The sequence below is a fragment of the Serinus canaria genome, chromosome 23 (genome assembly GCF_022539315.1).
Source record: "Serinus canaria isolate serCan28SL12 chromosome 23, serCan2020, whole genome shotgun sequence".
NCBI classification, from domain to species: Eukaryota; Metazoa; Chordata; class Aves; order Passeriformes; family Fringillidae; genus Serinus; species Serinus canaria.
The window spans coordinates 1,879,397-1,897,208 of record NC_066336.1 but is presented as its reverse complement, the minus strand read 5'-3'; the positions used below and the strand labels follow the sequence as shown (position 1 = coordinate 1,897,208).

The following is a 17,812-nucleotide window of genomic DNA, read 5'->3' as shown; positions in this document are numbered from 1 at the left end:
GCTTTCAAAGCATCTGATGTTTTACAGCAGAGCCAGATGTGTCCCTCCTCAGACTAAGGAGGGGATGGATCATGGAGCTTGGAATAACCAGAAAACAGCTTTGTACTTGGCATTTGCAAGGGGAAGTCTCCCAGTCCCTTGCAGCACTCCTGTCCATCACCCAGTCCAGGCTGGGTCCAGAGCTTTGCACTGGACAGTTTGCCACAAAGAAAATGTTAATTGGCTTGTAAGTGAAAAATTAAAGTCACAACCTCAAACAACAGAAAATCGTGTCCTCTGTCAATGCTCAGTTGCTTTCAGGCTGGTGAGATCTCCAGGGATCTCCAGTACCAGGTTTCATCTGTTTTTCCCTTCCACAGACAAAAGCAAGGTTCTCCTCAGGACTGACAATCCAGGGCACTTCCGTCCCTTGGCAGCTTTTCATAATTAAAACAAACATTTCTCAATTACTGGTATTTCTAAAATAGAACAAATTAAAAAAAGAAGTGTTGGGTCAGCCCAGCCCAGAGCAGGACACAGTGCTGGGTGTTTGCTCTTCATGAGCCCCCCCAGAACAGGGACTTTATCACAAGGCAGAGGGAACACAGCTCTTGCAGGGCTCAGGACACGCAGCTGCCAAACCTCTCTTGTAGCTGGAATGTTACAAACTCCACGCTGTGTCTGCAGCTGTTTCACACTTACAGATGTGCACAGGGACCAGAGCCCAGGAGAGTCCCTGTTACAGGAGCTGAGCAGCAATGCACTCTGTGAATCTCACTTGGAATGTGCTTCTTGCCAGGAGAAATTTGCCACGAGGTGAGTATTAGACTCCAGGAGGAGCAGAGTTTGTGTTTTCAGCACTGGGACTCCCTGCAGAGGCTCTGTGTGCACCCAGGCTGCCCCCGAGGGGCTCTGAGGAGGATCCAAGCCCGGACAGGGAATGAGCAGGATTCATGAGGATCTTTTTATTAAGCACAAAACTCCATCTGGGTGGAAACCCAGGGCACTGGGAATATTTCTCTGTCTGCTCTGGGGTGTCCTGACCCCCAGGGCAGCTCTGACTTTGACCCTCACTCATGGAGAAACTTTCTTAGACTTCAAGATAGACTGGAACCCACAAAAGTGTGAAACAGATGATAGAGAGCAGTGCAGGTGTGTCACTGGGTGAGAAACTGAGGTTTTGGGATTTTTTTGGGAAGCAAGATGGAGGGCACAGGGTGTTATCCTGGGTTTCCTCTTCATGCTTCTTCTTCCTCCTTCTCCATGGGTTTGGGTGGCATTTTGTAATTGGGCAGAAAAGTCTGCACTGGGGGCTCTGTGGGATCAGTTATTGGGTTAAAAGGGGAAATAATCCAGGTGTCAGCTCTTAATGGGATAGTTTAGTCTTCAAAGACCTTGTACCAAGAGATTGTTGGGCATTTTGTGCCTTCTAATGAAAAGCTGCTGAACTCCCAGCAGTGAGACTGTTTTAGTAATAAGAAATAATAAACACCTGAGTGTGAACATGAACTGCTGTCTCAAGTGCCTTCAATCCAGAGCCAGAGAAACCCAGCTGGTACCATCACAACATCTGGTCTGAAATGCTGCTGTATTCTGACTCTCGTGGATTTTATTTGTGTGATTTTCCCCCTCCCAGATGTAGCACAGCCCCAAACACACAGAGAGAGCTCTGTGCATGAACCCCGAACACACACAGAGCTCTGTGCATGACCCCCAAACACACACACAGCTCTGTACATGAACCCCAAACACACACACAGCTCTGTACATGAACCCAAACACACACAGCTCTGTATGACCCCACACACACATCTGTACATGACCCCCAAACACACACACAGCTCTGTACATGAACCCCGAACACACACACACACAGAGCTCTGTGCATGACCCCCAAACACACACACAGAGCTCTGTACATGAACCCCAAACACACACACACACAGCTCTGTGCATGAACCCCAACACACACAGAGCTCTGTCATGACCCCAAACACACACAGAGCTCTGTGCATGAACCCCAAACACACACCACAGCTCTGTACATGAACCCCAACACACACAGAGCTCTGTACATGACCCCCAAACACACACAGAGCTCTGTGCATGAACCCCAAACACACACAGAGCTCTGTGCATGACCCCCAAACACACACACAGCTCTGTACATGAACCCCAAACACACACACAGCTCTGTGCATGACCCCCAAACACACACACAGAGCTCTGTACATGAACCCCAAACACACACACAGAGCTCTGTACATGAACCCAAACCACAGAGCTCTGTACATGAACCCCAACACACCAGCTCTGTACATGAACCCCAAACACACACACACAGCTCTGTGCATGAACCCCAACACACACAGAGCTCTTTACTTGAACCCCAAACACAGAGCTCTGTGCATGAACCCCAAACACACACAGAGCTCTTTACATGAACCCCAAACACACACACCACACAGAGCTCTGTACATGAACCCCAAACACACACACACAGCTCTGTACATGAACCCCAAACACACACAAGAGCTCTGTACATGAACCCCAAACACACACACAGCTCTGTACATGAACCCCAAACACACACAGAGCTCTGTACATGAACCCCAAACACACAGAGCTCTGTACATGAACCCCAAACACACACACAGAGCTCTGTACATGAGCCCCAACACACACAGAGCTCTGTCATGACCCCAAACACACACACAGAGCTCTGTACATGAACCCCAAACACACACACAGAGCTCTGTACATGAACCCCAAACACACACACAGCTCTGTACATGAACCCCAAACACACACACAGAGCTCTGTACATGAACCCCAAACACACAGAGCTCTGTACATGAACCCCAAACACACACAGCTCTGTACATGAACCCCAAACACACACACACAGCTCTGTGCATGAACCCCAAACACACACAGCTCTTTACTTGAACCCCAAACACAAACAGAGCTCTGTGCATGAACCCCAAACACACACAGAGCTCTTTACATGAACCCCAAACACACACACACACACACAGAGCTCTTTACATGAACCCCAAACACACACACACACACACAGAGCTCTGTACATGAACCCCAAACACACACACAGAGCTCTGTACATGAGCCCCAAACACACAGAGCTCTGCTCACTCACGTGTTTTCGGAAGAGGTCAGCGTGGGGGCCCAGCTGCGGGTCCGACTCTCGGATGAACTGCATCACCTCCTCCACCGTCCAGGCCGAGGGGTCGCGGCTGCTGAGCCGGGAGCTGTCCCGGGTGCCCAGGTACCTGTCAGAGCCTGGGGAAGCCACAGCTCCGTTACTGGGGCTCCCTGGCACCGCCCCAGCCCCTCCCCCTCATCCACCACTCAGCTCCTCTCCCACAGCAGGGCAGAGACACAGCAAGGGGCACGTCCCAGGCATACCCCGGATTCCTGTGGCGCAGGTCTGGCACCCAAGCCTTATTCCCTCTCCTTAGGCCTGACTTTTCAGGGCAGCCTTCTGTACTGAGCCCTTGTCCCCTCTCTCGAGCCCCACTCCTCCCTGCCCATGGGCAGACACTTCCCACCTCAGCAGAACATCCCCTGCCATTCCCACATCTCTCCCCATGCACGGCTCCTCCTCCCCTCCCAACACCTTTAGCACAGTTAACACAGCAAAGCTGGTTTATGTTTTCACTGGACTGAGCCCACAGGTGACCTCCTGCTGTCCACAAGCACAGCCTGAGCTGGCACAATCCTGCTCCCAGCGTGCACAGCCCCTTGTCTCAGCTCTGCCTGCAAACATCTGGGGGAGACAGCAGCAGCCTGAGCTTTTCAGAGGCTTGCACTGACATCATGCACCTACAATGACATTATTTGCAATCCCACACGCTGCAATGAGCAGTTCAGCTCTCCTGCCCCTCTTTCCCCATACAGACAAGTGCCACTCATGCATCTCCCCATCCTCCCAGCCCCACCGGGCAACTTTTGACTCCCCAGCCATTCCCAATCCATCCTTATGGACTCAGACACCCATTGATCACTTGGACACAGTTCAGCTCCTGCCTGTTCCTTTCTCCCCACTGACCTCCAGGTCCACCCAGTCACCAGCCAAAGGAGAAACGTCACCTGTCCACAGTGCCACCTGCCAGGTGCCATCACACCTAACAGACCTGGTTGGCTGTGCAGAGCCCAGCCTCTGGTACTTGCTGAAGTCAGAAAGGTGTGACTGGAGTTGGACTAGCCCTTCAGTGCCCAAGGTACAGCTGCAGGGCTGTTCTGAGCTCTTACCCCCAGAGCTAAGCCTGCGCAGGGCAGAGCTGCTGCCCTGGCTGAGGCTAGAGGGCTGCTGCAGGTGCCTGTATCCTGGCAGGCGAAAGTCTCTGGAGCTCCTGCTGTGGCTGGATGAATTGACAGAGTTCAAGGCAGAGTCCATGGGGTCCAGGCGAGGCTCTAAGGGCCCTGGGAGGCCATCTCCCAGGACAAAGGTTTCACCTGGAATGCACCAAGCTGCAGTTAGTGCATGGCCCACACTCCCGTGCGGGGCAGAGCCGCAGTGGCGCTCGCTGGGTCCGACCCCAGGCTGGGCTCACCCAGCACAGGGACCAAACCAGGCCCTGCCAGAGCCCTGGCATTCACCAGCTGCAAAGGGGGTCACCATCTGCCACTGCCAGTCCAACCAGTGTAGTGACAATGGTCCCAGACTGGAGCAGCAGCTCCTTTTTTCAGCTACTCTACTCATGTCAGCACCAGCCCTGAGGCCTGACTGCCCTGGGCCCTCTGGCCAAGGGGCACCGTGGGGCAGGGCAGGGCAGGGCTGTCCCCTCTGGATGCCAATGGACACAGGACGGGGAGGAGATGCTCCCCAAGGGATCACACACTGCACCTCACCAAGGGCACAGCCATGGAGCTTGGCATTGCAGACACATGCAGAGCACGAGGGAGCTGTGCCATCAGGGCCAGGCAATGCTCCCACACCCTGCTGCTCCTCTGGCCCCAAAAGCTGCATGCTGGTGATGGGCTGCCCATCCCTCCTGGGCTCCTGCTGGGCCCTTTTCCAGCCTAACCACATCAGAGGCCAACTCCCTGTACTGGAACATGCACAGGAGGGTCTGGGCCTATAAAACCCTCCCCAGGCAGGGTATCAGACAATGGTGGCTTCCTCATCTTCTCCAGAAATGCAGTGAATTTGCAGCTGTCCGTGGATGGAGGGGCTGAGGAGGCTGTCCAGGGTGACAAGATCTGCCTCTGCTGTTACACTGTGACAGCTTCACTGCAGGGCCACCTCTGCAGGTTTTACTATGGCACAGCTGAGTCTCAGCCCAGGTGGTCCTTGTGCCCCATGAGCCACCCTCAAATACCTGTGCTCTTTATGGTGAAACACCTGCCAGGGAGGGAAGCAGCTCCACAGCGAGGGGCATTGCCTGGGCACTGCCAGCATACATGGCAGGGAGCTGCAGCCCTTCCACCAGAACCTCAGGGGTCCTGAGGGCAGCTCACAGCCCTGAGCTGCTGCCACTCCAACACCATGGCAGCTGACAAGGCTGAGGAAGCCTGAGCACTGGCCAGGCCCTGGGATTCTTCCAGGCACTTCCCAGACTCCAGGAGCAGCAGGTGAAAGCCAGCACAGCCCTGGGATCATGGTGAGGGTGCAGGATCTGCAGCCTGTCAGACCCATAAGCTGCTGAGATGCACCCCAATTCCCTGCTGAGCTGATGCTGATGCTCCAGTGCAGGCAAGTGCAGCTTGCCAGAGCCTGAAGTGGTTCCCAAGTGCTGCAGGGGTTGGGTACCACTGACTGGGGCAGCCTCTCCTGGCTGGCTACCCCTCACTTGCTCTGGTTTCTGTGAACTCTGGCACTATTCTGACAGCTGGGATCTTCTGGCCTCGTGTCCTGCTGCCTGTGTTTGAGCAGAGATCCAGCTCAGCAGGTCCAGCCCTGACCTGCCAGGGCTTCACACTGTCAGGACATGAAATGGGAACACCCTTGTGTGGCTGTTGGCCAGCCTGGTGTGAGGCTATCACTGGGAAATTGCTGCTCCCACCCCAGGGCTTTGCCACTCTGCACTTGAGGCACTGCTGCCTTTGTTTGCTTTTAGGTCTCTGGGATGTGCCCAGAAACAGCAGCACAGCTTTAATATCTCCTGTACAAACTGCTGGTGTGGACTGTTACCCCTGTGACCTGTCCTGTGCTGGCCCTCTTGTCACTCTTTCCTGCATGGACAGGTGTGTTCTCACCTGCTCTGCATGCATAAAAAATGGTTTGCTGACTCATGGCTATTCCTGAATAACTTCAAACCCCTCCTGCACTCCCACCATTGCATTTCAGCCCCAGACTGGATGCAAAGCAGAGCTGGCTGCCCTGGTGGAGGTGCCCTGCCCAGGCAGACTCACTTGTGGGTGTCACACCAGTTGCTTTCCACTGCAGCTGCTTCCAAGCAACTACATTTGCTCTCCTCCTCAACAGGACAGTTCTGTTTAAACCCCAAAACACTTCCCATGACACATGTGGGGAAGGGTGCTGACTGCCAGGGAAGGACAGGGCAGGAGAGGGTCAGTGGGCACAGCCCTCTGAGCTGTCACAGGACAGTGGCTGTGGGCATGGCAACAGGTCCAAGCTCTGCATATCACCCTGCAAGGAATCCCAGCACCTTCTGAGGTGACAGAGAGCTTCAGCTTGCCAGAAGTCCTAGACACTCACCCAGATGTGCTGGGTCACACAAACATGTGTCTGAGTGCTCCAGAAACCTCAGAGCTCTCAGCAGGGATTGGTGTCAGCAGAAGGAATTTCAGGGCTCAGTCTGGGAGAGCACATGCACAAGTTCCTGTCAGTGCAAGGCTGAGGATCCAGAACTCACCCTCAGAAATGACTTCACTCAACAATGAACACTGCCATGCCAGGAATGTGCTGTGATGCATCCTGCAAATACAAAGATGTGATCCTGTTCTCACAGCTGGTGATCCCACACCGAGGGCACAGGTGAAGCCCTGGGGGCACCATGTGCTTTTGCCCAGGAGCTGAAACTGAAGGCACACAGGGATCCCCAGGTTCCCTAGCCCTGCACAGGGGAGTGCCTGCTGGGGCTGTAACTCTGCAGCAGAGCTGGGGGCTTTGTGCCAGGCTCAGTGCATGAGGGATTGAGGGTTTTCCTAAAAATACAAGTACACAGGGAAGTGCTCAATGAATGACAGCTCCAGGGAAGGGAGAAGGACATGAGGTGAGAGGGGAATGATTGCTGCCCCTGGGAATCATCTGTAGGTGAGATATTCCTGCAAATGGCAGGGCACAACTGCACTCAGGCAAGACCCAGGATCCTTCACCCTTGATAAGCAGAGTGGGAGGAGGAGGTGGCTGATCCTTAGGCAGAGTTCCTTACACACACTGTTAGATTTAACTAAAGGCTGGCAGTTGGCACATTGTAGGGAAACATGCCACAATTAGTGGCAGAGAGGCAGGGAGCAGATAATTAAAGTTTAATTAAACAAATAGGGCTATAGACTCAACAGTGTCATTTTACTGCTAAAACATGGGAGTTTGGCCACAAGCACAAATGTGATTTGCACTACTCCTGAACACCCACTGCTTCCAGCAAGTGATGGGCTGTGAAGGCAGGGCCCCACTGTGCTGGGACTGCAGTGTTTCAGCAAAAAGCCACACAAACACCACTGGATGCAAGGGGAAAAACAATGTCATATGTGAGATCCCTTCCTCATGTCTCTGCCAAATGCAGAGTAAATGGACATGTCCCACTGCTGCTCACAGCCTTCCACATGGCAAAGTGGGATGTGCTCAGGAGCTGCTGTCTGAGACAGAGTTCATTCCCATGAGAAGATGTACCTTGCTCAAGGAATACTCAACATCTGAGGATTTCAGGTGCATACTCTTAAAATATATCCTCTGAAATGCAAATATTCCTGCCTGAACCTCAATTTCATGGTGGAGGAGGATGTATTCATTACAGCTTTTAGCTGTGGGATAAGAATGAGTTTCTAGATGGAATCTGAAACTGCACTTCATTGCTCCCTGCCTGGATGAAGACCAGAGCCAGACCAAGCTGCTGCAGGAGGATCACCCCTACATGCAGACACACTTCCTGCCCTCTTGTCTGTGTTCTTCTGGAAGAGGCTGGAGAATTCTGGCATCCAGATGGCACAAACCATTCAAAGGCCAAGGGATAACTGAGCAGACTTTGAAGCAGGCTAAGAATCAATCTTGTAGGAACCTAATGAAGGCTCCTTCTTGGAATTACCCATTATGGAAGCCTTCTCTTTCCCCTGACAATGCAGAGTGGGCAGTGATCACCACCCAGCCAAGGCATCTCAACCTTTGGAGCAATCCAGTTCTTCAAGCACAGGCTGAACACTGCATGTCCCATCTGCTGGGGGAGCAGGAGGGGCTGGGCTGGGCCAGCTGTCACCCAAATGCAGTGGCTGATGCATCAGAGGGCAATCAAGGAGAACAGCATCCATGTGGAGGTGAGGAACAGAAGGGGTCTCTGGGAACAGTTTCTGACCTGTCTAGATGCTGGAATAGATGAGGCAGTGGCACCCACCAGCTCTGTAACAAATGTGCAGTTTTAATCACTGCAGATAACGAGGCCACTAGAAACTGTCCACCAGAGAACCATGAATGGTTTGGGTTGGGAAGGTCCTTAACATCCACCCAGTGCCACCCCTGCCATGGCAGGGACACCTCCCACTGTCCCAGGCTGCTCCAAGCCTTGTCCAGCTGGCCTTGGAAACTTCCAGAGATGGGGCAGCCCCAGCTGCTCTGTGCAAGCTGAGAGCAGCTGTGTTAGAGGCAGGGTCAGTGGTCCTGCAGAGCACAGGACACAGTGATGGACACAGACCAAAACCACCCACAGTGGTGCCAGGCTGGCACTCACACCTGGGTCAGCAACCCCAGCAAAACCAGGGAAATGGGCATTCTAAAGGGACAGCAGCAGAGCACAAAGCCACTGAACTGGGAGCCTGCCAGGAGTCTCCAGCAATTTTTCAGGGATTTCAGCCACAAAGACTTGTGACTAACATGCTGGCAGATTTCACCATCCATTAATTAAAAGCTCCAGTAAGATTAAATCTTCAGTCTGCATTAGGAAGGGTTTGCAGCTCAGAACAAAAGTGGGAGTGTATTTATTGAAGATGACTCAGTTCAGGGAGTCCTCCAGTTGCCTGGATCTTCTGGAAATCTCCCACCTGTGCATGCAAGGGTCACCTATGGATCCCACAGCTAAAATAACTGAGTTCATTACAAAGTGAGCTGGGCAGACTTTGCCTCTTCCTGGGAAGATGAATTCTGCTGCTGACTTGCATCCCAACTGTGAAGGGTTTAAGTGTCCCTGTGCTTAGTAAGGAATAAAAGTGCTAATTCCTGCTTCTGCACCAGTGGCACCCTGAGGGACTCTGGGAAGGAGCAGCAGGGTGGGATGGGAATGGTGTGGCTGAGCTGGTGGAGCCAGTGCCACCCCTCCAGGTGTTTTAGGGAGGCCTGTGAGGAACAAAATGAGATCCTGGGAAAGGGCAGCAAGTTCCTGGCTGCACAGCTGCACACCAGCATCTGTACAACAGGCTGCAGCAAACCCTCAGGGAAAAACCACAAATCCAGGGGCAGATTGACTGAGGCAGCTGGGCAGTTAATCCCATGCACAGTGAGGGAAACTAAACCAGATTATACAGTGTGAGATGATGCCTGTCAGGCTTAGAAGGAATTCCTGCTGCATTCCACATGCCTGACACATCTGTGTGGGGAAGCTGGCTCACCACAGAGCAGCTCATCCACTCCCCTCTGGAAAACCAAGCACAACCCACGCCAGGGACAAGCGAAGCAACTCCCTGAAGCCACGGCTGGGTTTGGCAGGGCAGATCTGAGCCTGCAGCAGCCAGGACAGGGCTCTGGGAACAGGCAGCTTGGGGAAGAGACACGCTGTGCTCACCTTCCAAGGGGTGACGGTCATTCTTTGGTAACTTGGGGGAGAGAGGAGCACTGTATGGAGGGGGATCTTGGGAAAAGCGCTTTGTACCCCGGCCTGGTCCCTGCAGAGAGCCGTCTAAGGAACTGCTTCTGTCTAGGAAAAGAGAACAAGCCCTCTTTAGTCACACCTCTGAGTGTGGTTTGTTTTTCTTTAAGTGCTGCAAACACTCTGAATCAGAGTTCAGGATGGACAGGTCTCAGCATCCTGTCAGATCTGGTGTTCTGCCTGAGTTTCCCACAATTCTGATTTCTCCATTTCCACTCTGCCCAGCAGCCCAACCCTTGGCACTGACCCCTCCTGGAGGCTGGAAACTCTGTGTGTGAGCTGATCCATGCCCAGAGCTGGGTGCTTTCCCTCCCACTCAGGTTTTGCTCTCTCATGATGACAGGGTACTGAAACATGGGGATTTCTTTAGGAGTGGAGATGTCCTGGGAAATGCAGTCTTGACAGAGTCCCCTGAGCCCTGTGTGCATTGCCAGCCTGGGCACCCACCACCTGCTCAAGCTGCAATCCAGCACATCTGGCAGGGCTCAGCAGACAGGGTGTGCAGGTTTTATCAGAGAAAAAGGGTGCTGAGAAAACTAACAAAGAATCTCAGCCATGTTTTGCCATATTTCACCCAAATAGCACTTCTAATTGACTTAATTACTTAATTCCACTTCTCCTCATGGCTCATCCCACACAATTCCTGCTGATCCCACTGTCACCTTTCAGATGCACATAATCCTTGGACAACTGGCAAACAAACCTTGGATGATTTGCAACCCCTCTGTGCCATACCCAGGGCTGGATTAAACCCTACTCCCATTTTCAATCTCCCCCCTGCACGGAGCCCCCAGGCACTGTCACTGCTGCTCCTCTCCAAACTCATCCAAACTCATGGGACTCTGCACATCCTGCACAGCAGACAGGACCCTGCCATGGGCTGGGACATCTCTGCACACACGGGGTCACTGGGTGGATGGACAAGGAATGGAAGCACTGACACTGATGGGGACAGCAGCCAGGTAAGTGACACAGAGGTGGCAGACCCTGTCCCAGCTGAGGTGACCCTCCTGCTGCCCCCTGCCCATGCAGGCCAGCAGGTGCCAGCTGGGCCCTCCAGCCACCCTGAGCACGGGTGACACTGAGGGCTCTGGGGTGGGCACAGAGGGGTGAAATGCTCCTGCACAAATGCCAGGAGCCACCACCAGCCCAGAGCAGCCCTGAGAGCTGGCACAGGGAAGGAGCAGGGGCAGGAGGGACAACAGGTACGGCGGGGAGTGACACCAAGGGAGATGCAGAATGCCCAACAAAGGGAGGGACAGGTGGGGGGAAGCACCAGAGGGGCACGACTGAGTTGGTTAAGGAGAAACACAAAGGTAGAGAAGGTACTTGTTCAATCAATATCCTTCAGGGAAATGAAAGAGCTGCTTGCACGGAGGCCCTGGGACTCCATCTCACCAAAAATCACTGTGACATTGCCAGAAAAACAAATTCCATCCTCAGCACAAATCCCTGTAAGGAACACTCACAGCCCAGAGGGAACACATGCTCTTGGTAATGTCTCTGGACAGCCCTGTGTCAAACTGCACAACCTTCTTCACCCAACAGCCACAGAACCACAACACAAGGTGATGCTTTACAAAGGTTTTTTCATCAGGTTTTGGTTTGGCCTTTATTTTTTTTTAAAGTGGTTGATGTTAAAAGTAATGCAAACACAACAGGTCAGGTTATAGAAGTTAATTCTAGGAATCAGAAGTGAGGTTGGTGTAAATTAATGAGAGGATAAACCAAAAACAGAATTTTGTTTTTAAAGGATAGGTTTTAAGAAAATAAAGAAATGGGGTAAAAGACAGAGCTGTACTCAGCTCATCAGGAATAAAAGGAAAATATCTTCAGTCCAAAAATGACATAAACCTCATGAATGTGTATACTCAAAGAGGAAATGATCTGAAAATGAGGATTCAAATCTCAGTGGATAAAGGCTCACTTTGGAAGGGATGCTGAGAGCAAGAAGATCATTTCCTTGGATAAAAAGGCCCTGCTCAGCATGGAGCTGTGCACCTCAGGATGGGCAGTGCAGGGATGAAGGGAGGTTTTTAACTCTTTCTGTGTTCTGAGCCAGTGCAAAGGCAAAGATGGGCCTGTGTTTCAGCTACAGAAGGAACAGAGCGAGGGGACACTGTGCAGAAAGGTGAGGATTGAGAGAAAAGGAAATGACAGCACAGCTGGGAGGGATATCTCACCTGCCCTGCCTTGGGAGGCTGCTGGGGGAAGGGCAGCTCACCTGCTGGGCCTGGATGGTGCTGTGGGCCACCCCAAGGCCACCAGCATGGACACCTTTATGAGCAGTGACACTCACTCACCTCACCTTGTCAGCCCACTCCTAATTAGGGCTTCTAATTGAGGACAATGCACCTTGCACTGACTGCACTGGCCCCTCCTCCCTGGCTGCAGAGCACACCCACACCTGCTCAGGTGTTGATGCATCTGTGACATCCACCTGCACTCAGTGCACTTGTGTGCTGAGAGATGATAGATTTAGACTGGATTGATGGGAAAAAAGTCTTCCCTGAGGGTGGGCAGGCCCAGGCACAGGTGCTCAGAGCAGCTGGGGCTGCCCCTGGATCCCTGGCAGTGCCCAAGGCCAGGCTGGATGGGGCTGGGAGCAGCCTGGGAGAGTGGAAGGTGTCCCTGCCATGGCAGGGGTGAAAGGAGATGAACTTTAAGGTCTCTTCCAACCCAGACCATTCTGGGATTCCCTTCCAGCTGCAGCCATGCTGAGCACTGGGGGCAAGGCTCTAAGGAGAAGAGAAACAGGACAGGAACCACAGTCAGACAACTGAAGTCTCAAACTGGACACTTAAGGGTGCAGAGGAAGCCAAGAATGCCAGTGCACCTGAAACTCTGGGTCTGCTGCAGTAAATTCTATCAGAACTCAGCACTGCATTACTGGAGTCACTTCAGATGTGGTGCCAATATTTGAAAAAAAAAAGGTGGAAAAAAAGATTTTTACAATAAAATGCCTATGTCTGCCTCAGCAGCAAGGGCAGAAAATACACATGGCTGGTGTTCATCAGAGGAGGCCAACCCAACAGCCCCCCCTTGATGGGAAATCCTGATCTATCACATGAGAGATCAACCTCATCCACCTGGAATTCAGCAAGATGTTACACACAGAGAGCCAGCTGAGCCAGAACATGAATTACCAGGAGCCTTGTCCTATGCCCAGAAATCTGATTTGAGAGGTAAAGCTGTTGGCAGCACACTGAGAAGGAACATGAGGCAACTGCCAGTGAATCTGCCTGAGGATCACCCTTGAGCCCAAGGTCATTTAATAACTGCAAGAACTTTGGCAGAAATTTTGGAGATTTACCAATGAAATCTGCTGATGACTTCCCATGCCAGGTCAGACAAAGCAGCATTGAAAATCAGGTAGGAAGGAGATATATATATATGTTTATATATATAGAACCAAGAACCAGCAAGGAGGAAAATCCAGCAGCTAAATCCAGATGTGCACTTGAAGCACTGTCCCATGTGACCTGCAGGTGACAGCAGTGGATGAGAAGAACAGTGTATGTGACCAGGACAGGCTGATCACCACCTGGTACAAGGACACAGTGACTCCAAGTGACTGCAGAGACATTTCCTGTGACCACGGTGGTGCCAGTGCTGTGGCACCAGGACCCCATGAGCTCCTCCCCAGAGTGCTGGGTGACACTCTGGCCACCCCATGGAGCTTAGGTCAAACCAACACTGTCTGAGGAGAGCAAACAGCAGTGAAAAGATGACTCCTCTGAGGGCTACAACTGCTCTGCAACTACTTCAAGAAGAAAGAGAACCAAGTTAAGCTAAAAGACAATATTAAGACCAAGAGACACAGACACTAAGTTGCCCAAGAATAAATTAGGGCTGGAAATTACAACACAGTTTCTAAAATCTCAGCATAAAACCCTGGAGCAGTCTCCAGTGGAAAAGCAAAATCCACAGCTCCAGAGTAAATCCAAGAAACTCCATGTGCTGTGGTGCAGTAGCAGCAGGAGCCAGGGCTCTGTGGGCCAGAAGGTCCTTCCAGTCCTGTGCTCTCAGACAGCTCCAGGTGACATCATGTTCACGGTGCTGTGAGCAGCAATCAGCTGCCCAGTTCCCTGCAAAGGGCTGCTCCTGATGCACAACTCAGTCTGCTCCTCATTTCCATTTACTCAGGCAGAATGGCAGGACACTGCTGACCTAAGGGACACTGCACACCTTCCCTCTGCCCCAAGCACACACCCCAGTTCTCCATGGCACCCACAGGGTGTTCCTGCAAAGCCACTTTGTCCTGGGAACTCAGACCAGCTCCCAGTCCAAACCAGTGGCCGTTTACTGGAAGAACCAGCCCCACAGAACACATTCCTGTCCTGGAGAGGAAACAAGGCAGGACATGCAGAGCTCAAGGTGACACCACAGCAGCCTTGACATCCGGTGTGACTGAGGGATGTACAACTCCACCCTCATTCCTCCATGACCAGCTCAAACTTCCCAAAATCACCAGCACTGTTTCCCTGCCCTCACCAGAAGCACTATAGATTAGATTACCACCTTCTTTCAGGTGCCTGAGAAAGGTGTTCCATGAGCAGATGCCCAAGAAGCTCAGACACAGGATGAACTGCAGGACTAGGTGCTGTCACACCTCTGAGTGTGGTTCGTTTTTCTTTAAGTGCTGCAAACACTCTGAATCAGAGTTCAGGATGGACAGGTCTCAGCACCGTGTCAGATCTGGTGTTCTGCTTGAGTTTCCCTGAATTCTGATTTCTACTTTTCCACTCTGCCCAGCAGAGCCCAACCCTTGGCACTGACCTCTCTTGGAGGCTGGAAACCCTGTGTGTGAGCTGATCCATGCCCAGAGCTGGGTGCTTTCCCTCCCACTCAGGTTTTGCTCTCTCTCATGATGACAGGGTACTGAAACATGGGGATTTCTTCTATCTGAGGTTTCCTCAGGGGAAAGCCTCCAGTCCCAGTAACTAGTGATGCTGCTCCTGTCCTTGCATATCCTACAGCTCCTCTGATCCTGGCCCTGCTGGCTCCAGGCAGGAGGAAGCAGAGGATGGGAAGATCCTCTTGCTCTCTAGACTCTGCCTAAGGTGCTTTGTGAGGTGCAATGAATGGAAGCACTGTGGCTGAATGGAAGCAATTTGGCTGTTGCTCCTGCACCTCATGCTCAGCAATTTCTCTTTAAGCAGTTCTTCCTAAATGTCCATCCTTTTACATTCATACAACTTTTGCTTTTCTTGCCAGAACCATAATTATGCAGAGGATTAACTTTGGAAAGACCTCAAACAACACAACAGCTACTTGCTGACTAGAGGGGAAAGAAAGCAAGACAGGAGAGGAGATCAGCACTTGTCAACCACCTAAGAGGGTGCAGACAGCTTTGATCCTCTCCACAACTGACATTCCTGGAGCAGGAGCTGCCCCAGAGCCCCCAGACAGCCTGAGGGGCAGCCGTCACCCCAGGCCTGCTGCCACTGCCCAGCACCGTGGGGAACTACTGAGCTTGTTTTCCACTGCTTTTACTTCAGAGCAGTTTTGCAGCCTGACAATCTGCACTGTGGCATGAGCTGCCTTGCTGGGGTGAGCTGGAGCTGCTTCAATGCCATGCCAAGGAAAACAAAACCACCTCTGCCTCAGATTGCTGCATGAGCATCACCCCTGAGCAGGAACCTCACATTGTTACCAGGCCTGGGTGCCCTGGCTGCTGCCAGCAGATCCATGGCCAGCGTGGAAACCACTCTGCTTTAATTAATTTCTAATTACACTTCACTTGCTGCATGTTATCAGTCTCCCTTCTCCTGCAGACTTTCACCTGAATTCCTAGCTGTATGAAGTCACCATAATCAGATCACAGGAAGTGGGAAGGACTGGGGGACGAGGGGAGGAGGGAAGACAAGGAGACAGCACGGATGAGCGGAAACCTACAGCGGAGATGGAAACCAAACTGACAGGCAGAAAATGCAACTGGAACCCTACACAACAAGAGCCCTGTGGGCATGTGCACGACACTGGGATTGATGTCATGAACCCTGGGAGAGGGCTCTGGAACAGGAGCCTGCCTTCAGAATAGAGATAAAACCTGAGTTAAGGCACGGAGCACCTGGGTCCCTACGGTGCCGCCCCCCCCAGCTCCTACCTGGTAGATACCTGTCGTGGTCGTACTCGTGTGAGCGCTGCATGTGGCTGTTCTGAGTGAAAGGCTGGTTCCCAAAGAGGTTGTCACTGCGCAGATTGTGGCACAGCTTCTCCAGGAAGCGGAGGACGTAGGTGATACTGTTTACTGCTGGCAGGTTCAGAGTGTGCTGTTCCCGATCAAACACAGCTGGAGACAGAAACAAACAGAGCCCAACACGTGAACCCCCCGCCAGGGCGGGAGGCTACGCCCAGGGCCGCACAGGCAGCTCCTGGATCTCAGCATCCTGGGCTCTCAGAGCCAACAAAGCCACTGCCTTCCTCTGCTGGGGCAGGCCAGGACCAGCCTGCTGCACCCAGCGCGGGGCCGGCGGCGCCGCGGGAGCCGCATCCGAGGGAACGGAAAAGATTCCAGGAGGGGCCTGCGCTCGCAGATCCAGCCACGCACGGGCTTAAAGGAGAAATAAAACCCGGGGTATTTCTTGTCTTTCCGTGAGGAGTTGTGGAATCCCCCCTGTTGTGGCTCTTCCCAGGGCTGGGGCAGGATTGCTGCCCAGGCTGGTGCCAGCACCGAGCACTGCCCGCTCCAGCAGCTGTGCCCACGGGCCATGGGAACTGCTCCGCTCTGAGTCAGCTGCCAGCTGTTGCTTCACTGACACACATGTGTGGCAAGAAAGAGAAGACAGAACTCTTCTGTCTGCCCCTGGCCTGTGGCTGCAGCGAGCTTCAGGACAGACATCTTCCAACGAGAGAATTCTTGCAACAACCTCTCTGGAGGCCAAGTGCTGCGGGCCCGTTCTCACCTGAGATGACCTCTCCCCCGTGGCCTTGTTTTAAGAAGGAGAAGACTGTTTTCTGATGATAAGCACAATCAATGCAGGCCTGTACTGCTTGCTGCAGGACAACAGAAGCTCGAGCTGGTCCAAAATGGTCTGGCAGCTGCTGAACTTTCTTCTTGTCTAGGTGGGGCCCAGTGCTGCCGTTCTTGTTCAAGTAAATGCAAACTGCCAAGATGAGAAATGCGTTTGCTGTTAACCCACTCAAGAAAGCAAGAAACAGATGCCTAAAATCCAGCCTGAGAGATGCTGAGATTTTAAGACTGTCCAATCACTCACAAAGTGGAATCCACCACGACTGCCTGACTGCATCCTCACAGTGGAGCCGCTCCTAGAGGGGAATCCCCTCCAAAATCTTCCTGCCTCATGCTCACCTTCCAAACTGCTGCTGTTTCTCCCATGCTCTCCCCTGCAGTCAGGCTGCAAAGTGGTTTCCATGCCAGCCAGGTAAGGTGGCTGTGATGCTCAGAGGGGAAGAAGGAATGCAGCCCCCACTTTCTAGGGGTTCCCACAGCTTTTCCTTTTTAGGGAAACTGGCTTCTATAGGTTCCTCTGCAAACTGGCCAATTACATTCTGGGGAAACAGAGGGCTCAGCCCATATCCAGTGCTTGACTCAACATGTCAAAAGCAGCTTTGCATTACTTTCCTGATCAGATTCATCCTGTAGCAGTGCATACACTCTTCACTGCTGCTCCTCCTCCTCCCCTACTCCCTCCTGTCCCTGTGTGCCTTGATATCCTGGCTGGAGCTGAGCAGATCACAGTCCTCCAGCACCTCCTCTGCCCCTTGTGCAGTTCCAGCAGCTGTGCCTTGCATGGTGTGGGAGAGCTCACACTTGGGACTCGCAAGGGGTGCTGCACACCCGACTGCCCAGGGGCACAATGGACCACAAA

The 17,812-nt window shown here is 52.7% G+C and overlaps 1 protein-coding gene across 4 annotated transcripts in view; it reads right to left on the bottom strand.

Annotated features, from left to right (window-relative positions):
- Positions 1–17,812, bottom strand: part of SCMH1 (Scm polycomb group protein homolog 1) — a 64,561-nt gene that overhangs the window by 2,778 nt on the left and 43,971 nt on the right. Inside the window, exons 11-17 of one of the 4 annotated variants that reach the window (XM_050983167.1) lie at positions 16,886–17,086; positions 16,087–16,272; positions 9,894–10,025; positions 4,252–4,455; positions 3,090–3,279; positions 2,762–2,854; positions 1,271–1,708 (exon numbers count right to left, since the gene is read on the bottom strand). In XM_050983167.1, the coding sequence (XP_050839124.1) occupies positions 1,507–1,708; positions 2,762–2,854; positions 3,090–3,279; positions 4,252–4,455; positions 9,894–10,025; positions 16,087–16,272; positions 16,886–17,086 (1,208 nt within the window). In that variant the 3' untranslated portion in view covers positions 1,271–1,506. Of the gene's footprint in view, positions 1–1,270; positions 1,740–2,761; positions 2,855–3,089; positions 3,280–4,251; positions 4,456–9,893; positions 10,026–16,086; positions 16,273–16,885; positions 17,087–17,812 lie in introns of those variants that run through there. The other 3 variants (XM_050983168.1, XM_030232057.2, XM_030232059.2) reach the window with 3 other exon arrangements.